Source organism: Penicillium mononematosum (genome assembly GCF_028829835.1).
Source record: "Penicillium mononematosum strain IBT 11891 chromosome Unknown utg000003l:1.0-8172316.0:1.0-8177699.0, whole genome shotgun sequence".
NCBI classification, from domain to species: domain Eukaryota; kingdom Fungi; phylum Ascomycota; class Eurotiomycetes; order Eurotiales; family Aspergillaceae; genus Penicillium; species Penicillium mononematosum.
In genome coordinates, this window is record NW_026643273.1 from 2,258,118 (window position 1) to 2,282,091 (window position 23,974).

The following is a 23,974-nucleotide window of genomic DNA, read 5'->3' on the forward strand; positions in this document are numbered from 1 at the left end:
ACTTCGAGAGATGTGAGTGATATACATCTTGCTTGCGTTGCAGTAATTTATTTCTATTGCTATGGCACAGCTTGAAACTAAAGAAGATGCTGATGATATTGAGTCTTCCCTCTGGGCCGCGAAAAATGGCCTACCGGGACCAACATCCCATCTGTACACGCAAAGATCTTCAACCTCTCAAGTGCTCGCATGGCTGGAATCACTGCCGAGAATGATTAGGCGGTTCGGAATTGCAAAGACCAGATTTTTCGTCTAGATTGGCGCTACTAACAGATCTTAGGCTACCACTCTCTACAAGGGTGGACGATCTGGAATAGTGTGCAAGTTGTGGTAGTTCCGGCGTGGTAATGGACCTTCCACGAAACTCGATGCTAACAACTAGAATAGCGCTACCGTCTTCCTTTTGCTATTGCATTATTCGCCATATCAGTTGCCGAGCTCGCTTCTGATCTCAACACTGAAGAAGACTTCCACTGGCATACTACCACTAAACGCACATCGAAGTTTACCTCTCGCTCGCTCCTTCCCTTTTCAAGATACCAAGCAGACGCTTATACAAGATAAGAAAGTTTGAAACGTGGCCCGTGCGTTCCATTTGTACCTGATAAACTCCCGATGGCTTGTTCGCACAATATAACGACGTTATATTAAAAGGGCATAAATCTCCAAGGCTCCTCTTTGGGGGGAGAGCGTATCTACAACATAGGTAGGTCATAAAGAATTCTATGGTGTATAAGCCCCTTGCGCCCATGTGGAGCCAACCTTCCAAGGAACCTTATCCAGTGCTATGTAAGCGGACACGGAATTGGACCTCAAGTTCTTCCGCTTAGCAACCTTAGACTTTAGCCAAACCTTAAGGGAACTATGATGGATAGTCTACAAATAATAAACCATTATTGTATTATTCTCCTATAACATGTTTGTACTAGATAAAAACTAAAAAACGAATAATTATTTTACTTCGCAGAAACTGCCGAATGGGCCTTGGAAATGAAGAAGTCCTTTCCCTTGACCATCTTAACCATTGCACTCCAAGGCGTCCAGCCCATGATCAACCCAGTCCCACCCGTTGAACCAACCGGCACCACCATCATAGTCTTATCACCCTGATCGTATGATTTGGTTTTCCCTTGGCGAACAATCTCCGCCTTGAGGTTAGCAGCCACAACGGCCGCCTGTTCTTGTGCTTTGAAGGACAACCGCATCGAGTTGTTGGTGATATCGCCCGCTGCAAAAATTGGCAATCGAGCCGCTGAACCACGGCGTGTCTTGACACGAAGCTCTTTGTCGACGACGACCCACCCATTCTCATCCAAGAGGTCCGCCGGGATGAAATCGTTGTTCGGCAAGACACTGGTCGTGGGGATGTACAAGTCGACATCCAATTTCCGCCCTCGTCAAGCGTCACTGTCCATGAGTGTGATTCCTTGCTTTGCACGGCTTCGGCGACTTTCTGATTTTTGACGATTTCAACCCCCAAAGCGGTAAGAAGCTTTTCGGCTGCGGCGCTGCCTGCGGGCTTCAGCATCGGCAGGATGCGGTAAGAGGCTGACACAAGAGTAATTTTGGCTTTCCTGCCGCTCTGTCGGGCTGCCTCTGCTATTTCGCCGGCAAGTTCAACGCCAATTGGTCCAGCACCCGCAATGACAATGCTTTCGGCCATACTGATGGAGTCTTGCGCATTGTGAATCATGGACTTCATGTCGTCGGAGTTGGACTGCTTGAATGGGATAGGAACGGCGGTTTTACGACTGGTGGAGGCGGTTGTGCTTCCTGACGCAATCACAAGGTAGTCAAAGTTGATGTTCCTGGTGTTATCAAGGGATACCGTTTTCGCGGAGACATCGATTGCTGAGGCGCAGCCATGGACGAATTCGAATGATTCCGTCGGGTACCGGCTGAACTCCTTTCCGATTGGAAGAAGGTATTGTTCAGGCTTGAAGGCATCTCGCTTCGCGAGAATTCGCGGGGCAGCAATGGTAAAGTAGAAGGTTGGCGATGGATTGATTAGGGTAACTTTGACAGTAGGGATATCCTTCAGGAGGGAATGGGCAATCGGAATACCGGCGAAAGATGCCCCGATAATAACGACGTGGACCTGAGAGGACATTTGGTAGAGTGAAGAAGAGAGGTCGAAATTCGTTAACTTGATCGGAGTAAGAAAACGCCTGAAGGATTGAGAACAATGCGTAGGATGAAGCAAAAATAGCAGTGATGAAACCAAGCAACGTAACTCTATATGATTGGCAATGTGTGATTTTGTCTATAGCACAGGAAAATGCAATATTTATAACCATCCTTCAGATTAGATTGGCATTATACTAATCATCCTTTCAGAAATTGATAAGCCCTGGAGTATTGGTAATGTTTACTTAATCCATTTCCCCTATTTTCTATGGGATTTAGGTACCGAGGTAGGGTTAGTAAGGTTAGGGTCTTGGTTGACAAATGCGATCTATGGGAAGAAAATAAACTTTTTTATAGTATTCGGGATCGGCCTGACTAAAGGTTCCGAGGTCATCTGAGCATCAGGGGAGTTACATATTAGCACCTGAAACACAATCATTCTTTAGTATATGAAGTGCGTTGCACTTCAACGGTCACAGTGGAAAGAACTCGGGGGAATGTTGAGTTGGATTTCATATAGTGTGTCGAATACAACAGCCCGCGGCAAGGCCATTCAAACTTACTACGGCATTCGGTGCTCAGAAAAACTTGATGGTTTTTACGGCTTTCGGAGCCAGTAGGTCCCCACCGATACGGGATTGAAAAATCGATTGATAATACCTAATCGGGACTAGCCTGGTAGCGAATAGGCACCTACAAATAAATTACCTATAATATTTTAGCCTTCGTTATATGATCGATTTCCCTGCATTAGTATACTATTTTCTTATAGTTCTAGGTCCCCCTAGGTCCCTGCTGATTCTAGCAAGAATTAGTCTTATACAATACCAAACGCATAGAAGATTAAGCAATGTAATGTATTGTTACGGGTCTAAGACTACACACCACACTCTCCCAAGTGACATCCTAAACATCGAAAGATGGCCCCAAAGTCTGATTCCTGGAAGGACCATATGATACAACAGTAGCGATGGAATAACTATATTCCAGAGGGTGAAAGTGACGAGAAAACATAAGACGAGAGGTTTTTCCCGGGTGTTCTAGTAGCGAGACTGCCTGCCGTAAGCGAAGAGAATTGCTCTATCTAGTGCAGTCATTATCGCAATATTGGTATATCTTGTAGATGAATAAATTAGCACGACACTTTCATGGTTGCCGAAGAGGCTTAGATAACTTTTAAACAGACCATTTTGCCGCCATTTCCCGTCTGTGCCTGCATCTCCAAAAGGAGATGTATCAGCTCCCCCCCATGTGATTTGGCGCTAATCATCTCAGCCCCCTCAGACCCCGCAATTACCTCTGTCCTTCATATCTCGAGTCCTCCATGGACCCGATATCTGCGGTCGGGTTTGCTTCGGCAATTGTTCAGATTCTAGGCGCACTTACTTCGACTATTCATGGCCTCTATGAACTACATGGGAGGTTCAGCGATGCTGACTTTACAATCCATTCGCTTATTCAGGAGCTGAGCTGTATCCAGACAGCACTGACGAGCCTGAAGGAATGGCATCGGCTCAGTTCTTCCAATGTGATGGTATCGGAGGAATTCAATGAACAGCTCGTTACAGCCATGAGTGGCTGCCAAATCATCATGGAGGTTCTGTCTGAGGATGTGATGACTTTGGTTCATGGCAGTCGCAACGACGGCACAATTGGATTTAGGTTGCGCATTAGAGTCATTTGGAAAGAAGATATTATGAAAGGACACCAGGAGAAACTACATGCGCAAGTGATGGCATTACAGCTATTACTTCAAGTCTGCCAGTGGTGAGAATATTCCCTCATGTCTGGAAATCACACAGAAGCTTATAAGCCTTTTAAGTCATACATCACAAGAGCAGGTCCGCTTGTTGAGGCAAGCGACGACTCGTCGCATCATGCGCAGGGTTCGCGACGACACCGAAACACTAGTGTCTGCACGGAGTCAGGCTACATCTAGCGCGGCAAGCATCTCGCAGAACGGCAGTTTCACAGCCAGTGACCGAGTTCTAAATTTCAACGATGCCCTCGCAGGTTTGCCGGTATATCGCAGGTCACTCCAGCAACTCGTACCGTCAATCGGGGCCTTTAGTAGCCAGACCGACACCAATAATGGTCCAAGTCTATTCACAGACGAAGGTTATGCAGACACCCCTACGCGCAATAGCAGCGTTACAAGGCCGTCATCTGATGCTGCTCCACCCCGCCAACATCATCTCCTCTTGCCCGCTAGTCCATCGGTGCCGGTACATCCAGCTCACAGGAGGGCAAAATCTTACCAGGATGCGCCGCGGCCAGACTTGCAAAATATGCCCCGGAGCAAGTCAGATACTAAGACATCGAAGACACTTGAGAGATCTGCCTCTAAGCTTGAAAGGATATCTTCTCTACTTCGCTTGAATACATCTAGTCGTCTAAATCTTGCCTCTTCGTCTTCCAAGGCCTCACCGAAAGTAGGCAATGGCGCACCTTTCACAAGAATGAAGCCTATACGAGAGCAAAATTCCCATATCAGCATTAATCTGACCGGCGCGGATGCTGCCTCTATTCCACAGATTGTGAAGGCCGCCCAAGCCGGTTCCCAAGGTGAGATAGCACAGCTCATCGAATATGGCATTAACATTGAAGAGCGACATAAAGCATCAGGTCGAAATGCATTGCTTGTTGCTGCGCACTGCGGAAAAGATGATGTTGTTGAGCTTTTGATTCGACATCATGCTCGACTAGATGCGGCCGATGGGTCTGGCTGGACTGCACTTCATCTTGCAGCTTCGCGTGGTCATTGCGGTGTCATAAGCCTACTCATGGAGGAGAGCAACATTGCCGAAGTTCCAAACTATCAAGACCGTACAGCACTGCGAATTGCTGTTGACCGAAGCCAACACGAAGCCGTACAAATGCTGCTTATGCATAACGCAAAGGTCAACGGTCGTGCTGAGAATCAAATGACTACTTTGCACGCTGCAGCAAAACAGGGTGATGCGGAAATTGTGTACATGCTTGTGTCAAAAGGCGCTGATATCGAGGCCAAGGACGCTACCATGATGTCGGCATTGCACTATGCGTGCGAAGCAGGCCATATCGAAGTCATTGCAGTGCTTCTGGCTCACAAAGCTAATATAGAAGCTGCCGGTCGTGATCGCAAGACACCATTGATATGTGCTGCCGAAGCAGGCCGGTCCCAGGCTGTCGAATTCCTATTGAAATCCAAACAGAAGGCTTCATCAAGTGGTACGGATGATACCGGGATGACTGCCCTGCATTGGGCTGCCTACTATGGCCACGAAGAGACAGTGGAAATTCTCAGTCAGAAGAAAGGATCTCTGACTAGGATTGATGCAATGGGACGAACAGCTTTGCACTTGGCCGTTATTCAAACCCAATTTGGTGTTGTTGAGCCATTACTACGCAAGGGTGCCGACCTCAACAGTCAATGTGCAACAGGTCTTACTCCGCTTCACTATGCCTGTATGGCAGACAGTATCGAGATAGCAACGCTGTTACTCTTAGAAGGTGCTGACATTGAAGCATCGGAATATCAGCACCAGCAGAGACCATTGCATATCGCAGCAGCACGGAGCTCAGTACGCCTTGTGGATCTTCTTTGTGACAAAGGAGCTTCTTTAGACTCCCGGGACAGCGTTGGAGATCGACCGCTAAGTGTAGCATGTCGCTGCGGACATGTGGCTGCAGTGCGAAAGCTGTTGGATCGAGGATCTCCCCTCTACCAGAAGCACCAAGCTACGTCACGCAGTGACTCTCCTCTATGCTTGGCTGCTATGTCAGGCCATCTACCCGTGGTCTCGCTGCTTCTAGAGCGCGGCGCATCGGCATCCAAAAAGGACGAGGGCGGCTGGCAGCCTTTCCGCTATGCGGCATATCATGGCCATCTGGATGTTCTTCAGGCGCTCTTGGCTCGCACTAGTATACCCGACATGGATGTCTCAGATATCATTCGCATGCCGGAGACAGTTGCGTTTTCGCCAGATGCCATTATCTCTGAGGACTGCAAGGCTCGGGTGAGAGAACTTCTCAACCAGGCTTTGGCGGACTCTGGTCTGATGCCTCCAAGTCATACCCCAAGTACGCCCCAGAATGTGAATCAGGGGAGTTATCTACCTCAATATCTACACTCTCGCAATCCACGAGACCGCGAAAACCTTTTGCCTCAAGAGCTACCTTCAACTCTAGAGCAGGGTCTGCCTAGCAGTCGTTCAACAACTCCTGACCGTGGCTATCGGACTGAACCTCCACCGTCCATCGACCCATTGTGGCATACTCGTATGCGACCAGGTGAGCAAATGTCACCGCCAGTAAACGGGCAAATTGCTTCCGTTCGCAATGGCTCTCGTGAGATATCTCCTATACGTCAGCTCGAACAGGGTCCTGCCAGGAGGACTCTTAGTCGGCCTCCAGCCAGAGAAGAACCACCGGTGTCGGACACCTTCATTCCTCGGCAAACCCCTGTCTTTCCCTCTCAAATTCCCCAGAGGTCTTCGGAAATACCGTCTCGCCCCTCGAGGGCTGGAGGCTCTGCCGCTAGAAATACGCCAGTGCCGTCACATAATCATAGTCAAGAGAGTCGCGTTCCTAGAACAATTCCTCGGCATGAAAGTGAGCCGACTCCGAGGCCCGGAGAGCCGTCTGAACGTACTCAAGATACCGTTGGGGATCCCTCAGACTCAGATTCGGACTCGATATCTTCAGTATACACGGCACCTGAAGGAGATATAAACGCTGATGTTGTCTTGAGGATGAATCACCGAAGCGGGCCGTTTTAAATGACTGCATAAATACCATCATAGTAGATTCGGATGGTGTGATTGCTTCTGAGTCTTGATAATCCCAAAATAGGGTTTGCAACTGTGCCTTAGTCAAACGCAGCGCTACCGCTACTTGTTTCTGCTGTATTGCTTTGAGGTTGTATCACGGGTGGCTAAATCGGAGCTTCCCTCAAGGTCAAATCTGACCACCAAGGTCTTTGGAATAAACCTTGTGGTTATTCTTCGATGCGAGCATATTGGCAATTGCCAACCTCTTATTACTTCGATCCTGAGAAATTATCACCCCTCTCTCATCTCTCTCACCTCTCTCACCTTTATCACCTAAGATCACCCTATCGCGAGATGCGCCGAGGAGGCTTTGCATCATTATCACGGAATCCGAGATCCCTTCCATGATTTTCATTGTCTCGGCAGTGGTCTGCGAAGCTATCTCGTCCGTAGCAAAAGAGGCGCTCAAACTTATGCACCCTATGTTGCGGGATAACGGGGTCTAGTCGTTGGCCACCATTATCCTTCCCCGACCATTCACCACCACACACATCAACACACACATACACACTCATATCGTCGCTCACCACAAAACTCGCGACTCACCAAAACGCTCATTCGTCTGTTCGCTCTACGTCCTAATGGCAGATGCCGCATTCTATTTCGGCAAAGGGACCATATCGGGTTACGAACTATCAGGCAGGAGGATTTGGAATACATCGCTCAATAGTGAAGAAAGTCTAGTTGTGGATTTACGATTTCGGTGATTGAATTTGCAGATACTCGCTCTACCTCCCTGACGATGATCCGTCGGAATACTGAAGACATTATGACGACGTCGTGCATGTCTTTGCTTCTTCGATCATTCTTGGAATACCCGAATACTGATCCCTAACACCACAAAGAGGTGCCTGCACGTCGCTAGAGGTCTTATTATCGCAGCACCCCCTACAAGGAATTTTGTTAACGCAGATCCCGTCCTGCGAATGTCGCGGGGTATAATGCAGCGATACCAGTGGCCACAGAAGCTCTAGAGTCTGCAGACAAGAGAGGTACATTAATGCATTACATTATAGTGTGTGAGGGCCGGATCCTGGTTTTGCTTTTTTTCTTTTCCTTCTTTTTCTTTGTTTTGTTTTCTTTTTTTCCTTGCTGGAAAACCGGGTCCTTTTTTTACATATATTCGGCTACGTCTCATCGAAAGAGCTATTTATGCATATCCGAGCGAGAGCCACCGTCTCGTTGATAAGGCTTAAAGTGCTTTAACGGACACTGAAATAGTATTTTGGAGACTCTAGCCGACACAGTCACGCCTCCTATACCACTGGCGTGTTTTGCCAAGTACTCCAAGCCCACCACCTAGTTGGGCCACACTCGATCCCAAATTTCCTTTCAATCCTAATTTTCTACGCAATAGATCATTTAACCCACAATTCTAAACAGTATAATACGCTCTCAACACCTATCTATCCACTATACTAGCCATTCCTCCCGAATCGGACTAGCGCGCTGTGGATCCCTGATGTCGTGGGGGACCTCCTCTTAGGGAACGCCTGATTGAAGATCGACACCACTATTGGCATCTGAAATTTGAAGCTCCTTGCTTGGGCCTTTCTTCGGCTTCGGTATGGAGTACATATCCACTCTTCTGGAATTCCTAGAATTCAAACACCTTACAATATCCTGAAAACCTATAATGTATAATGTATTTGCTTTAAGCTCCGTCCAAGCTCACTACATCACGATGGATGTGGTACACTTATATATAGACCAAAATTTCATCCACTCCGTACCTTGCTCTAGTACCAGATACAAATTTATGACAGGATATGGCGAACTAGTAAAAATCATATTGGTAAAATTCTTTAAAAATAACAGCTTGAACTGTCCAGATTTGGCAATTTGGGTGGATTAACAAACAACATTGAAAATATACACAATATCGGTCTCACATTTCTCCGGCAAACAGACGTAAAAAGACGGGGCGACTCTCATTTGTTGACAATTTTCTTTCTCTGTAATGAAGATGACAACCTCAATTGCGTTACTGAGGTGCTTTCTCATCCTGACCTGTCTGCAATTGGTCAAGGCTGTTGCGGATTGTTCCCATGTTGCTTTGTTCCCGCAACGGCCCTCTGTCAAATTCGACATAGTCTTGACAGAAGGGGATATATCTCCAGACGGATATTCGAGGAAGGGAATTTTGACAAATGGCCAATTCCCTGGACCATTGCTCGAATTGTGCCAAGGAGACGATGTGGAGGTTTCTGTATTGAACTTGCTACCGTACTCCATCACTGTTCACTTCCATGGTAAGGCTCGTAATTTCTTATTGTTCCAATATTATTTTCTGACTGGTTCGAATAGGGATTGAACAGAGACTCACCCCATGGTCAGATGGTGTTCCAGGCCTTTCACAAAGAGGGATCAAGCCGCAGGCGTCTTTCACCTACAAATGGAAAGCAACCGAATATGGAAGCTACTTCTATCATGCGCATCAACGAGGTCATATTGAGGATGGCTTGTATGGGCCGATTAATATACATCCTGATAATTCCGTTGAGCGGCCTTTCGCATCGATTACCAGTGACGGTGATCAGCAAAAGGCAATGCGGAATGCGGAGGACAATACTCAGTCTATCATACTTTCAGATTGGCGACATATGACATCAGAACAATTGTGGGAGGCGGCAAAGGCCACAGGACTTGATGCATACTGCGCCAACTCGTTGCTGATCAATGGCAAGGGCTCAGTTTCCTGTCTATCACCAGATACGATCAATGCATTCACAAGCGATGTGCAAAGACAAGTGCTTAACGGGTCTCACCTAACTGATATGGGGTATGTATTATTTACCTACTTACGGACTTTGTTGGGGCTGACAATGCGTATAGCTGCATACCTCCAACCAATATGGCTGCCCAAGGTCCGTATCCCCACAACTTCACCAATATCCCAGACGGCCTATTCTCAGGATGTACACCTACAGCCGGACATGAAGGGAAAGAAAACATACTCGTGTACCCAAGCGCTGATTACGTGAGTTGGAACATTATATCTGCTGCTGGTGTCGCCGCATTATTGTTTTCAGTGGACGAGCACCCGATGTACGTGTATGCTGTTGACGGCCGATACATCGAACCAGTGCTGGCTCACGCGGTCAACTTGGTGCCTGGGCGACGACTGTCCGTGCTTGTAAAGCTTGACAAGCCACCGGGCCACTACACCATTCGAACAGTTGTTAGCGGTATTAACCAGATCTTGAACACTACTGCTGTTATGTCTTACGTGAATGCTGCGGGCGGCATTGGCGAGCGAACGTCTACTGGGTACATCGACGTCGCAGGGCAGAATACCACCGCAGATGTGAGCTTCTTCGACGAAAAACTGACAGTTCCATTTCCGGTAGAACTGCCAGCTCAGACGGCGGACCAAACATTTGTTCTCAAGATCGAGCGTTTCGGAAACACCTCATACACGTGGACTCTCGGTAACACCAGTTTTCCACTTGCCCTCGAAGAAGCCGCGCCGCTTCTCTTTTACCCAGACTCGGATGTTGCAAACAGCGGCCGCGCCATCCAAACCAAGAATGGCAGCTGGGTTGATCTCATTTTCCACGTCACTTCACCGATTCAGCCTGATCATCCGATCCACAAGCATTCAAACAAATTCTTTCTCATTGGATACGGGCAAGGGTTATGGAACTATTCTTCTGTTTCTGAAGCGGTCAGATACATCCCCCAGAGCTTCAACTTCAACACCCCACCGATATTAGACACAATCGCGACTCTTCCTGCTAGCACGGGCCCGACTTGGATGGCTATTCGGTATCAAGTGAATAACCCAGGGGCATTTCTCATCCACTGTCATATCCAGGTCCACACCAGCGGTGGTATGGCCCTTGCGATACTAGACGGGATTGACGCATGGCCAGAGGTACCTGCAGAGTATCGATTGTCCTGAAAAATGTTGAATCATGATGTGAATGCTTCCAAGTTTTGACGATGGGAGTCTGACGGTAGGGGACCATTTGGTGAGAGCTTGGGTAGTGATCTTCTTTTTTCTTGGTGAAGTTCGTCTCATCAACGAACTGTATATACCATCAAGTGACATTGCCTGGCGGGTGTCACAATTTGTAATACTCAAGTGTTTTAATACAACGGCTGAGGTAGAAATACAAATCTTTTCCCATCTACACTTCTCTTGCCTAGCATTGACTTGTTCCAACTTCGCTTTTCGTCATCGGACTGCATCAAGACAACTGGAAGTTCTGCAGACAAAGGTCGGTACTTTATATATGGGATGAAAGGGACCTCGGGATGAAACCTTGGAACCTTGGAAGTGACATGCTGACATAATGGTGTGCTGACCTCCAGCAGCCCTAGAGTTCTGACTCGACGAAAACTTCCAAGGTTTATCCCCAAATATGTTATGTCATGGAATAGAAACAGTTGAAACCCCGCATTTGGGGATCTCAGCGCAGTTATCTCTTTATCTCGACTCCGTACACAACAGGCACATCTCGGGCACATCTCTTCGGCTATCCCTTACGATTGGTCCCGGCTGACCCCGCATCTCAAGCTCCACTATTGAGACCATTGACCTTAACATGGAATATCAACCTCTTGCCTTGGCGTTCTCCAACTGCACGCGGTGTTAGGACACTGGTTGATAGCCCCTCTCGCGCCCATCGAAGGACACTGTCATTGCTCATATTGAGAACCAGCCCTATATCAACGATACCATGGATGCCCCCGTGAAAGCTCTCAGAAAACAAACCAAGCGTCTTCGCCAGACAAAGCAGAAGTCGGTGACCTTTACAGGGTAAGACATCAATTATGTTTAAAATTCGACGTACTATCGAAGCTGACAATAGAAGGTGCTGGACCTGCAGGTCCCGGAAGGTCAAATGTGACGAGCGTCAGCAAAATGGATGTGGAGTCTGCCAGAAATCTGGTTTAGAATGCGCCGGTTACGGTGTAAATCTGTGCTGGATGTCAGATAAGAAGGGAGAACTTCAAGGCCTGCGACGCAGGCAGATGAGACTAGGTGAGTCTGAGCCCTCTTCCAAAGGCACATTCGTTGATGCAATTCTAAATCAGAACAATCCACCTCTCCTAGCATTTCGGATGACGAGCTCAACCGAATTATATCCTCTCTTGACGCGATTTCAACGCCGTCGCGCACCGTCAGTATAGGGCCCTTTTCGATATTCTCGAAATGGGAACTTGACGACAATGAATATCTCGAACCTCACTCTTCATTGGAGAATAGTCGTCAGAATCAGGACTGTAGTCCTGAAATTACACCTAGTCCATTGGACTCAGTCGACCTGTTCAATCGAGCTTTCGAAATAATCCCTAATGGTAATGTCATCCCTAATGCACAAATCCACGAAATGGGTTTGTCCTCGGACTGGGAGTCAGTGATAGCCATGACGGATACACGAAATTCTCCAACGTTATCATATCCAAGACACAGGTCACTCACGATACATCCATCACCACACATCGAGCTTTCAATACCTCTATTCAAAGACCAAAAAACGTCCATGCTTATGTATCATTACAAAAACCATGTCGCCGAGCTCCTACAACCAGTCTTTCACCCGAGGAACCCTTGGCGCACAACATATCTCCCATTCGCTCTCGAGGGCTGCCCTGAATTATGTCTTGTCCAAAATGCAGTTCCTTCTTCGGGCGTCTCAATTTCACTATTCCACAGTATATTGTCCTCGGCCGCATTCCACCTCCGGAACGTCATGGGTGGCTCAAGAGAATACCACAGTCTTGGTCTCCAGCATCGGGCCAAAGCTTTGCGCGCACTCAAGTTCGCACTCGTAGCGCCCAATGACTCTCGACAATATACCGTCTATCTCACGGCAATGCTCGCCTTAGTCACAATCGATGTAGGTGACTTTTGCTCGACGTTATGAAATATGATTAATCTGACAAATTAGACTATGACGGGAGAAGATTCAGATTTCCCAATCCATCTGAAAGGCTGTCACCAACTGCAAAGACCTGGCCATGTCTCAGATGCGATCGATGATTCCAGTCGGCAGGTCAGCAGTATTTGCCGTTTTCTGAGTCTCCTGGCTCGAACGACCGCACACGAGCTAGAATCTAGACCCTGGAGAATAGAGGGTCCATTCTTTGAACAGCCTTACTTTCAAGACGATGACACCAACATCCAGTACATGTACGGGATCACCCCATATCTGGGAAACCTGCTACAAAAGACGTGTCAGGTGGCCGAGTATCTGGCCTTCTACCAGGATATTGAAATGCCAACAACCCTGCTCGAGGCATGCTCGGCATTACATGATGAAATATTTTCATGGGATATACACTCCGAGTCTTTCAATCTCATCGCATTGGAGGAGTCGACTATGCTTGAGATAATACGTTGCCAGGCCCTGGCATTCCACAGCGCTATTGTCATCTTTTATTATCGAACAATCGAGAACTCCAGCCCGGTGGACCTCCAGCAGCGAGTAGCAACAATCTGGAAGAACCTTTCGCTTGCCGAAGACCTCAAGGATGTCTACTCATGTGGCGAAAAACGCGCAGCTCCTATGTCCTGGCCGGCATTTATTGCTGCATGTGAGGCAGCGGATCGACACCCTTGGGTTGAATGGTGGGAGCGAGTCCAGGGGTACTCAATGGGCAATTTCAAAAGGCAATGGAAGGTTATACAGGAGATTTGGAGCATCATGAATTCAGACAAGAATGTGGTTAACTGGAGAGATGCCCTCAAACAATCAGGCAAGTTGGTCTTGCCTATTTGAAGGCTCTCATATAATGCGATCCATACATAGCTCAAATCTCAGTTCGAAGCATAATTCAGGCTTACAATTCATCTTTCGAAGTTGCCGTCTTCGCCTTGGGTCCTGTCTTCAACTTCGCCATGGATGCGAGAATATCAACGATCAAATCCGCAGCAGCGATCGAAGTAGTCTCAGCAACAGTGTCATATGGCGGGCTGACTTCCACTACATCGGCACCAACAAGATTCACACCCTCGAGGCCTTTGATGAACCGCTTTAATTCACGGGTGGTCCAGCCGCCAGATTCGGGTGTTCCGGTTGCAGGGGCGATGCTCGGATCGAGGACTGATGGGAGAAATTAATATCTGGTATACCTTGGGCAGGGGAAAGGACAAACTCACCGTCAATATCAATGGAAAGATAAGTAGGAGTATCTTTGACAACACTCCGGACCTTTTCAATGATCCCAGACATGCCAATATCGTCAATCTCGTGAGCCTCAATAATCGTAAATCCAACATTCTGGTCGATCTCGTAGTCTTTAGGACTCTATTGATAATTCCGATTAGTATTCAATTCAACACCACACCAGAACCACTCACAAAAAGCTTCGTCCTTAACCCTCCATGGACACTCGTCCCCTTGGAAATACATCCCTCCCGACTCGCATGCCAGAAGAAAGTCCCATGCGTAATTGCCGACTGGTTCGACGCGATCCCAGTATAACCCTCATAAGGATCCCAAGTGTCAAGATGCGAGTCCAAGTGAATAACAGAGATGGGCCCATAGACATGTTTCAATGATCGCAAAATAGGCAAGACAATCGAGTGATCGCCACCGAGACTCACGATCCGCGGATGCTCCCACGAGTTCCCCTCGGACGTCGGGTGGTAGAGAACCTGTCTGTAACCCTGTTCCATTTGCTTAAATGCGTGCGCGGCATCGAATGGTGTAATCGGAATATCTCCACAGTCGATCTGGTGGTGCATTAGCCATCAGCTATTTCATTTCATATTTGTGGATGCGCCGCACTCACGATTTCAAGTCCTTCGTCATACGGGTCCACCTCCCACACGGTGTTGTAGCTTCGTCCTTTCTTTTCGCGCGCCGATCCTGCGCGGATGCCTCGAGGACCGAATCTTGCGCCGGGGCGGTATGATGTTGAGGTGTCGTATGGGAATCCAAGAACGGCGATGTCGAGGGGCTTTTGCGAAGGTTAGATCACGATGATCATTGGGTAAACGGGTGTTTCGGCGACATACTTTATTATGAGATTCTGCGAGACACCTTTGCCATTCCAAGTGGGCGAATGTGACCGGCTGAGAGAATGGAAGGTCGACGTCGAGGTCTGTTGTCTGGTTAGTATGTCGATTTTGGCTCCGTCTTGTGTGACTGACCTTCTATCGGATGACTATACTCTGGGCCAACATTCAAAGCAATGGCGCCCTGCAAAAGAAGTGAAAAGGTAAGAGATGTGAAGTGCATTTTGAAGAGTTCCAGGAGTTGGACAAGTTGTACATTGAGGGTGGAATTGAGGTAGCCATCGGGCTTTTATAACCTTGGCTCTACACAGAGACTGCGGCGCACTATCTCATTACTAGATAGTTATCTCTGTAAATCCTACAAATCCGATTGATGAGCAATGCTGTCTCGCAGACTCTTTCCACGACTATATCATGCGGGGACTTGACGCCAAGATAATTACTGCGGGGCCATTTGTGTGTCGGATGGAATTGCCTTTTGGTATTTAAGTAGACTTACATGGAGTAGATATTTAGGGTGTATATGTATACATAGAGCTTTCTAGGTAAGCAGTCGTTTATAATGAGCTATGCATGCAGTTACTACAGGATACTTACCCGTGGAAGCCCTAAGTTCGCAGACTCTTTCTATTCGGCCATGTGGAGATGCTGTTAGCAATACCATAGAAGAAAGAAATATATTGAGATTAGAGACTAGTATGTAATTATTTAATTCAATTGATAAGGTATAGGGCTAAAGTATCATCCAATCTGTGAAACCCCTTTATAATGCGTGCTCATTCAAATCAAGAATATAGCACAACTATAATTAGATGACCGCCTACACTGCTCAATGTGGCGTGAACTCGATCTGACACTCATGCTCCTGTCTCAATGATTAGCGAGTCTTTGAGAGAAACATGTTAGCTGAACATACCCGCATTTTACTACAAGTTTCATCATAGAACACCTCATACCGACCTGTGATGCCAGGAGAGACGGTGCCAAAATCCCCCATGGGTGTGGTTTTGTATTTTCGATAGATCGCCGCTACCAAAGTAGTCATTTCTGCCATTGCCAGACTGTTCCCTGTTAGCCATCTCTCGTAGTCAAAGCGGGAAGTCGCCCGATAGAGAACAAGGAACATACTGCATTCCAATACACATCCTTCCTCCACTGGAAAATGCCCAGAACCATTTCTTCATATCTGCCACGTTCTCGGAGGGATCCAACCAGCGATCAGGATTGAATTTGGTTGGATCTTTGAAAACCTCAGGGTTACGATGAAGCGCGTACGGGGATATAGAAACCACCGTTCGTGGCGGAATCGTGTAGCCATCAATTGTGGCTGCCGTGGGAAGTGAGCGTGGCTCTGATCCGGGAAGAGGTGCGTAGAGGCGGAGTGTCTCCTTGATAACAGCATCGAGGTAAGAGAGCCTGTCGCTGCTTTCTACCTTGGGAATGCCATTTGCATTGAGCGAGTCTTCGGGAATATTGCAGACTTCCTCGATGAGTTTGTCTTGGAACCGCTTGTTCTCTGGTCGCGAAAGAGCCCAAATCAGGAACATCAGTGTGTCGCTGGTGGTGTCAATGCCGGCCAGAAGATGATCTGCACATTCCGATGCAATATCGAGATCATCTATTCCATTCGACTTTTGAGAATGGTGGTGGCTCCACAGTCTGGAGATCAGTGCTGATGCGCCCGCTTTCTCACTGGCAGAAGCACTGGCATATTTCTGAGTAGCTTTCATCGCGTGAAGTCGGATACCGCTGTAAGTCGTTGGCAGCTGCATTGGGTACAACCATTTCGCAATGCAGCCACTAAGCCCAGTCCGAGAGTAAAGCCATTCCGTGAAGTGAGGGAAATGAACTGCATACCACGATAGCTTGCGGCGGGCAGTGTCGATGATGTCTCCGATGAGCGCGCGGTCTTGACCCAGCCCCTCGAGACATGCAGTCTTGCCGAAAGATCCGTAAAGAAACTCAGTGATTGTGTCTAGGGAGAAATAATGCAAGGTAGAGAATATCTCGCTTCCCCCCCCATCGCGCTCCAAAAGGTCCATATAAAGCTTGACCTTCTGCTCGACCATTTCTGCATTCTGTCCTTTGAGCATCACAGATTTGGCGTAGGCGTGGGCAAAGAGTTTCTTCCTTTCTCCATGCTGCTTCGCGGTCGCAAACGAAAACATGTTCTTTCGACCGTAAACCTCAAACATGTGGTAGAACCCAGTGCGCTCAAAGCCACTTCCGGCGCCGTAGATCGCACGCAAGGCAGAGGTGCTGTTGAACGTCACCTCACTGGGACCGATACGAACGACGGGTCCATATTGCTGATGGAGAGCGTTGATCTTTCGCGTGCGAGTTCCTTTGTAGTCTTCATACGCTAATTTGAATTTGGTCAAGGCGAAAGTCTTTGGACCGGGAATTCGCGCAAGTGGGCTAAACAAAGTGGAAATAGAGAGCTGGTAGACAAGGAAGGCTACTATGAAAGCAGCGATCAAGATCCACGTCATTGTGTTTCAATTTGCCAAGGGTGGTCAGGATAACGGAATGATATTGCGGAATACATCAAGGATGTTTTTATTGTCTTTATAATGAGTGAATATGTGAATATCGTTGAATCCGATCAGTAAATAAGTGAGTCACTATCCCGAGGTCTCAGTCGGAAAGGGCAACCGGCAGCGAGACTCAGTGTGGGGTCGGATTTCTTGGAAGTTGGAGATTGTGGAGACACTTTGGAGGCCAAGGCATGTTAGCAGATTCCATTTGTAGTATTTATATGTCCAATTGAATCATCTAGATGACTTATACCATCCTTGACCTGCCAAGTTTCCCCTTCTCAAGACAGACATCGTTGAAGAATTGTCACCAAAATGTCAAAGTTATCAGTGCCGGCTTCGGAATCGAGCCTGACGACACGCATCTCAATGCGATGGGCATCAGAGACACCTTTCGAAACCACGGACACATTGGTGATCACAGTTGGCGAATGGTACGTCGATCTGCGAGTCGATAAACAGACCGGCAAGATCGATTGGGCGCTCGCGGGAGAATGTATTCAGGAAAGCAAAGACCCGCGTATGCTCTCTGTCTTTCTGACTGTCGATGGTACATCACACAATAAATGGCTGACTTGTCACAGGGCGCGTCATCTTCACGCATGAGATTGACTCCCACCACAATTTCAACATCAGCAACCCGTGTCCATTTATCCCGCTCCCCAATGGAGACGATCTGGAGACTGGCACTATGGCTCGACCAGATGTACCCGGAGCACCGATGACGGATTATGAAGAAGTGTGGAGGTATCTTCCGTTTCGCGAAGGGCCGGAAGGGCCGGGGCGTGGCCTTTCGTGGATCTTGGAGTCTGATGAGGGTGTTCTGGAAGAGGGGCAGCACAAAATTACCAAGATGTTTCTAGCGGGAATTGGTGGCTCGTATTTGGTCCTCCGTCAGAAGCAAATCCACGTGGTTAGACGAACACCCCTTGGAGAACGGACTGTTCAAATCACTGGGGAGGAGGTAAGCACGCGAAGAGAAGAGTGGACGGATGACCACTGGGAGATAAAATATGCGTTGGGTCCGAACAATGGTAGTTTGCCTTCAATGGCTAACGGACTGGGTGTTGACATGCGAGGACGTAAGAGTGGTGAGAAGGTCACTGTGGGAGGTTGCGACTTCATTTTGCGTGCATTTGCTTCTGCGGCCCCGCGGCAAATCAGACATTCTCGTCTCTAAACCGGGCAAAGGTCGGATATAGATACTAAGACTGTGTTTCCTATTATTTACTAGCACACGGTATTGAATATCCTATTCTGTACTACTTGAAGCACAATAGGACAACTACCACACAGTCAAACGATGGTATTTCCTTTCAGGTATACTATATTGAAAAGGCAAAAGACTGATAAAGAGGAAAGATGTGCATTGAATGCAGTTCATGTCGCGAAAGGTACATACTATATAGGCTGTGACCTGATCTTGAAGAGTAATAATATAGGTAATAAATACGATACCATCATACCCTCTCCTATGATATTAAGCAACACCGAACAAAGTGGTCTGCAGTAACTCGGCGAGGTTTCTTGATCCGTTCTCTTGCAAGACATGACCACATGCTCCCTGGTTCATCTGGTCCCAACGCTTGGTGTTCAGCAAGGCCAGATCTAGAAAGAACACTAAAAAGACTACTAAAAAGACTTCTTCTGCAGTATCTTCCATGAGTCATACAAAGTAACTATAAAACCTTGTTAATTTAATATCGATTCAATATAGACTCAGGCGTGCGGAAGTCTTCAGGATGTATATATCCTGCCGTAATGATTCGCGAGTTTCGGATCTCTTGTGGCAAGAGGAACCCCCCCTTTGAAAGGAGGGGAATCGTCGTTCTCAGCGTTCTTCACGTACTCACTAGCCATTAGGGGTCCCCCAAAGTTTTGGAAGAGGAGTGCTCTAGCAGTCTCCTGTTGGGGTTCGCCTAAGCATAAGACACTGCCTGAGGCCCGTTGATGAGTATCAGTGTCTCCAATTGTCCTCCATAACAACGCTGTGCCATGCGTCCCTGTCCTTTCGTCCCAGCTGTACTGGGTCCCATGGATGATAGACTGCTGGGCTTGTGTTGTTACAGCATGACCATGGTGGGTCCACCAGCTTCCTGTTCCAACATTATAGCGATGCACGAAGACCGGCTGGCCTTGAAGCGCCTCTTCATACGGACCCCATTCTGTCACACGGGCAATACGGACAAATGCATGTGTCACTGTTGTGATGGCCACCTGGGAGCCGTAATCGTAGGCCTAGTGTCGCCTGACTGAAATTTCCTGGTGTATCGCTGACAGTTCGACCAAACTCGACATTTTCAGCTGTGCCATAGAGCGATGCTAGAATGTACCCGACACGCAGACCACCGACCTCGTCCGGGACACCCTTGGCCCAGCATGCCTCGAGTGATTTCTTCTCCGGAAACGCCACTAACAGCCAGCCAGTCAAGAGTACTTGTGCACCGACGGAACCGGGGAAGGCATCACGAATTGATGCGATATGCTGGGATGGTAAAAAGGACCGGGGATTTATAGTCTTGATAACCGTATCACGCGCTACCCATGTATATGGAAGAGGTAGACTAAAGTGTTTCGGCAGGACGTGTATCTCCCTGCCGGCGGCATGTGTGCTTTTGAGGTGCTTAGCGCCACTGGAACTGACAAGCCACACGGGTCAATCAATCGGACCCTGCTCGACAACTGAGACCTCTTTGCAGCTCTTCAGAGAAGGGTGGACTGACCGAACCATGGTCTCTTCATCGGGGGGTTCTGATATCGGCCATTAAGGAAACCTTGGCCCGAAGGCCCGGTTTGTCAATGTGGGGTGTAAGTTCAACTTTTCGGATCATTGCGAAGGTCATGGGGGCACTGTTGGACTGGGCGCAGGCAGATGAGCTGGAGTCGACATCCTGGAAAACTCGAGCCGGAGGGGGCCCTGGAGAGCTTAAAGAGACTGTCATTTTTTTTGCTTCTGGTGCTTCTGCTGGCAAACTCTCGCGGGAGAGGTGGCTGGGATTGAGAGAACTAGAAGAAAGTGTTGAACTATAAGTTCAGGAAGGCAACAGTGCGCCATATGGTATTCTTCCATATTAAATTTCGACCGCCTTCCACATCAACTTATTAGCCCCTTCGTATGAGTTCTAGTAATTTATTCGTATGAAGTCAACTTCTACGAGGTAGTCTTTCGTTGGTCTTAGGTAGTTTCTCCGATAGTCTTTTATATGGTCTTTTTAATGGTCTTTAAATCATACATACGCAGACTACCTATATGTAGGTAGGTTTGTGACATGTTCTGCTGGCAAAATACGATATGGCGCACTGGAGATTGGAGACTGCCGTACACTGGGAGAGTGCGCCAATATGACAACACTTTCTTCCTTCCTTTATCACTCATCACTCTTCCTCGTCTTTTCTAGATCTTTGTTCTCATCATTTGCATCAACGAAATGGGATCTCGATCAAAACGAATGCGAAGAAAACTCTGGAACACCCGACGGCTTCGCACCCACCCGGCGCGTCTATCAAACCCCGAGCCCCCGCTTCCAACTGACCACAAACGGCGTCGATATAACCCGCACCTCGGTCTCCCTCCACCGTCACTAGTCCACGAGTTAGAATGTAGCCGAGTCTCCTGCCGCGGATTGACACTAGAGGCGATGAAAACATGTTCTCGACAATACCAAGCGCAAACAAGCCGAGAGAAAGATCAAAAACCTGATCTGTTGCCACGTCCGCCAGCTGGAAAAGGTAGGTACAATATGAAGACACAACGTTAACTCCGCAGAGGAACTGACCGCTATACCAAATTGAGCATATTGCAGTACGTCGGAAGTTTATGTCCTTGAAGCAATCAAGGTAGGTCACTGTGGATACACACTGATCTCCCAATAGAATGGTTTCCTTCATATGAGCCAAGGTATTGTCGAGATCCTGAGTATATCCAGTACGCTCTAAGGATTTTGCGGCTTCTTCATAACGTGCTTTCTTCACCAAAAGCCAGGGTGTTTCAGGGGCAAAGAAAGCCCCAAGAATGAAGAGCACGGGGAAAAGGTATTCTGTAATGAAAGGAATTTTGTACGCCCACTTGTCTGCCCGGGTTTCTGTTCCGCGCAAGATCCGGATTGCAATGAACGACTCAGCCACCTGAGAAAAGTTGTTGGCTGCCAGTCTGATACCCTGAAGACTAACAGGTAGGATTTCCGAGATGTATGCCGGTCCAAGGACGGGAAAGCCGCCATCGAGCAGGCCAGTCAGAAGGTGAAATTACGTGATCAAGATTCATCCATGGATATATTGTTAAGCAGTAATCTTGATATTCTCAACCATGGCGTATAGAACATCCAAACTAGGGCGCTCTTCGGGCTTATTGCGCGTACAAGCTTCCACAACAGCAGCAAGAGGAGGGGGAACAAACCATTGCACCGCCATTGTTATCGGTACGTTTCCGTATATCAAGCCTTTTATAAGATAGCCGAGGTCATAGATGTCCGATTTCTCAGTCCAGCCAGCGTCCAACACCGGCTCGCGAGAAACCTCAGGAGCCAGACGATTTCCCCAACGACCCTCGAGATCACAGATAAGCACGCGGGATATATCAGAGGAGAAGACAATATTATCGATGCGAATGTCACGATGAATAATCCCGAGAGAATGAAGCCTCTTCAACCCGGAGATTATCTGCAAAAGCCAGTCTTTGTAGACAGCGAGGGGATAAATGTACCCTAAGACGTATCGGGGCTTGAATTTTTCGAAAACCAGCTTCCCCTCTGGCGACTTTCCTAGTAATTGAATGATGTGGGATGATTTTGGCACGCCCGGGCAAGATCCACCTTGGCATTCGAGCAGATTGCTGATTTCGCTCTTATATTTGCCTTCCTTAACAAAATGTTTGCTCAAATCGACTTCAACAATTGGGAGCGAGGCAAGAATTGTATCAAGTTCCTCGGAGTCGTCATCTAGCTCTGGAAGCGGTGGCGTATTCACGAGGGGACGTACTTGGTCACCGATGATTTCATGATCGCCTTGGTCGACTGAGTGGGGCAGATTTTGTTGTAGGCGGAGAATATCGCCAGAAATAGTGCCGGGAATATCAGCCAGCCGGATGCACTGGTGCTCGTACCAATACGTGTAGCAGAACACACCGTCAACCAATCCCAAACTGAGGTCGATTAACCGTCGGCCACTAGCAGAACCCAAGTCAGACCGCGCTCTTTTTCCCTCATAATCAGCCCTCAGTCGCTGAATTTCCCGCGTAAAAGGATCGTTGGGTGATTGATTCATCCTTGCTGATATAGGGCGCGCTGATATAGGGGGCTTTGAAGTAATCTCGAGGGACACAACTCCTTGCTCGGCAGAAATTATTTGCGGCAGTGACAGATATGAAGAGGAAATCCGAAGGTTGGCGGCACCCAGCTCCAGGTTTTATGTACCTAGGTACAATATAGTCAAGAAATTTGCACACTGTCGGTTGCAATCCGATGTGGCCAATCAGGTCTCTTGCTAGCTCGGTCCTTTATCACCCCTATTTCTGGCAATTTATATGGATGGAGTATAACAGCTGGCTAATAATGACAAAATGGCACAATCAAGAGTGGATTCGCCCATACTTTTTTTTAAAATGGAGTGGACCCGTGGACCCGTGGACCGGTCTGTTTGTTTGCTTAGTAATTAAGGTTGGAAATTGTCAAACCCGGACAGTTGTTATTTTTGCTTAGAGAATTTTACCACTGTGAATTTTACACATACTCTCGCCGTACCTTGAGTTCTGTCAGTTATGAGCCCGGAAGTGAGGGCAAAGAGAGATAGTTTACCAGCCAGTGAGCTGGTAAGTGAGCCAGCAAGTGAGAGCAAAGTGAAAGATAACTTAGTACCATCGTCGTATCCCACCCACCCCCAGTTTCGACCGACGGTATAACGGAGGTCGGATCTAGTGATAATGATACTAGGTTATCTCTCACTTTGGTCTCACTTTCTGGCTCACTTGCTAGAAACGATCTCTCACTTAGCCCTCACTTCCGGTCCTGATTGCTAGGGGTTCTCACTCTGAACTCACTTCCGGTCTCACTTATAGGCTTAGTCCTCTAGGTTTTTGAGGTTCAAACTGGGGTATCTAGCACCGGAGAGGTTGAAAGCGGGGTCTGATTCGACGTGCCACTGTGGTGGTCCCTACCCGACGTCTCTTCTCCCCTGTTTGGGGCAGTGGAGGGCCATCAAGTACACGAGTGGGGTTGATGGAACCTCCAGAAGGGAAAATGGGGTCTGAATTGGCAAAATCGATGAATTTAGCCTTACCACTAAGGTAGGTGACGTAGGCAAGGGGATATCTGCCGGGAAGGACCCTAGCATATCGTCCATATTTGTATAGTCTTTGGCCTGATATGAACGGTCTCGTCTGGCGGTGTTATCATCCGAATGTGAAGGTATTGATCAATAAGGACCCGCACCTACCGAAGAACCAATAGCCAGAAAGTGTATCTATATTAGCGTATATCCCGAACCGCATTCCCGGCAAACTCGACAACGGCAATTGGATCATACCTTAGATG

The 23,974-nt window shown here is 47.9% G+C and overlaps 10 protein-coding genes across 10 annotated transcripts; 5 read left to right on the forward strand and 5 right to left on the reverse strand.

The window, feature by feature from the left end:
• Positions 1–956: 956 nt before the first annotated feature.
• N7519_005810 (NAD(P)/FAD-dependent oxidoreductase) lies at positions 957–2,110 on the reverse strand (the record flags this gene model as incomplete). The annotated part of the gene is made up of 2 exons (XM_057292586.1): positions 957–1,353; positions 1,380–2,110. The coding sequence occupies 2 exons, from the start codon at positions 2,108–2,110 to the stop codon at positions 957–959; spliced, it is 1,128 nt and encodes a 375-aa protein (XP_057147397.1).
• A 1,341-nt stretch (positions 2,111–3,451) lies between these two features.
• N7519_005811 (ankyrin repeat protein) lies at positions 3,452–6,887 on the forward strand (the record flags this gene model as incomplete). Its single annotated transcript, XM_057292587.1, has 2 exons — positions 3,452–3,894; positions 3,950–6,887. The coding sequence occupies 2 exons, from the start codon at positions 3,452–3,454 to the stop codon at positions 6,885–6,887; spliced, it is 3,381 nt and encodes a 1,126-aa protein (XP_057147398.1).
• A 2,017-nt stretch (positions 6,888–8,904) lies between these two features.
• Positions 8,905–10,842, forward strand: N7519_005812 (multicopper oxidase; the record flags this gene model as incomplete). Its single annotated transcript, XM_057292588.1, has 3 exons — positions 8,905–9,190; positions 9,246–9,720; positions 9,774–10,842. 3 exons carry the CDS (start codon positions 8,905–8,907, stop codon positions 10,840–10,842), a joined length of 1,830 nt encoding a protein of 609 aa, XP_057147399.1.
• Positions 10,843–11,623: 781 nt separating this feature from the next.
• N7519_005813 (Amino acid/polyamine transporter I) lies at positions 11,624–12,077 on the forward strand (the record flags this gene model as incomplete). The annotated part of the gene is made up of 2 exons (XM_057292589.1): positions 11,624–11,703; positions 11,774–12,077. The coding sequence occupies 2 exons, from the start codon at positions 11,624–11,626 to the stop codon at positions 12,075–12,077; spliced, it is 384 nt and encodes a 127-aa protein (XP_057147400.1).
• Positions 12,078–12,640: 563 nt separating this feature from the next.
• On the forward strand, positions 12,641–13,669 carry N7519_005814 (fungal specific transcription factor domain-containing protein; the record flags this gene model as incomplete). The annotated part of the gene is made up of 2 exons (XM_057292590.1): positions 12,641–12,787; positions 12,839–13,669. 2 exons carry the CDS (start codon positions 12,641–12,643, stop codon positions 13,667–13,669), a joined length of 978 nt encoding a protein of 325 aa, XP_057147401.1.
• Positions 13,670–13,730: 61 nt separating this feature from the next.
• Positions 13,731–15,133, reverse strand: N7519_005815 (agmatinase; the record flags this gene model as incomplete). The annotated part of the gene is made up of 6 exons (XM_057292591.1): positions 13,731–13,993; positions 14,050–14,197; positions 14,251–14,625; positions 14,685–14,852; positions 14,911–14,996; positions 15,046–15,133. 6 exons carry the CDS (start codon positions 15,131–15,133, stop codon positions 13,731–13,733), a joined length of 1,128 nt encoding a protein of 375 aa, XP_057147402.1.
• Positions 15,134–15,739: 606 nt separating this feature from the next.
• On the reverse strand, positions 15,740–17,402 carry N7519_005816 (cytochrome P450; the record flags this gene model as incomplete). The annotated part of the gene is made up of 3 exons (XM_057292592.1): positions 15,740–15,775; positions 15,827–15,971; positions 16,039–17,402. 3 exons carry the CDS (start codon positions 17,400–17,402, stop codon positions 15,740–15,742), a joined length of 1,545 nt encoding a protein of 514 aa, XP_057147403.1.
• Positions 17,403–17,762: 360 nt separating this feature from the next.
• N7519_005817 (uncharacterized protein) lies at positions 17,763–18,627 on the forward strand (the record flags this gene model as incomplete). The annotated part of the gene is made up of 2 exons (XM_057292593.1): positions 17,763–17,997; positions 18,032–18,627. 2 exons carry the CDS (start codon positions 17,763–17,765, stop codon positions 18,625–18,627), a joined length of 831 nt encoding a protein of 276 aa, XP_057147404.1.
• Positions 18,628–19,184: 557 nt separating this feature from the next.
• N7519_005818 (uncharacterized protein) lies at positions 19,185–20,178 on the reverse strand (the record flags this gene model as incomplete). The annotated part of the gene is made up of 3 exons (XM_057292594.1): positions 19,185–19,664; positions 19,726–20,080; positions 20,171–20,178. The coding sequence occupies 3 exons, from the start codon at positions 20,176–20,178 to the stop codon at positions 19,185–19,187; spliced, it is 843 nt and encodes a 280-aa protein (XP_057147405.1).
• Positions 20,179–21,725: 1,547 nt separating this feature from the next.
• On the reverse strand, positions 21,726–22,709 carry N7519_005819 (uncharacterized protein; the record flags this gene model as incomplete). The annotated part of the gene is made up of 1 exon (XM_057292595.1): positions 21,726–22,709. The coding sequence occupies one exon, from the start codon at positions 22,707–22,709 to the stop codon at positions 21,726–21,728; it is 984 nt and encodes a 327-aa protein (XP_057147406.1).
• Between the last annotated feature and the right edge of the window lie 1,265 nt (positions 22,710–23,974).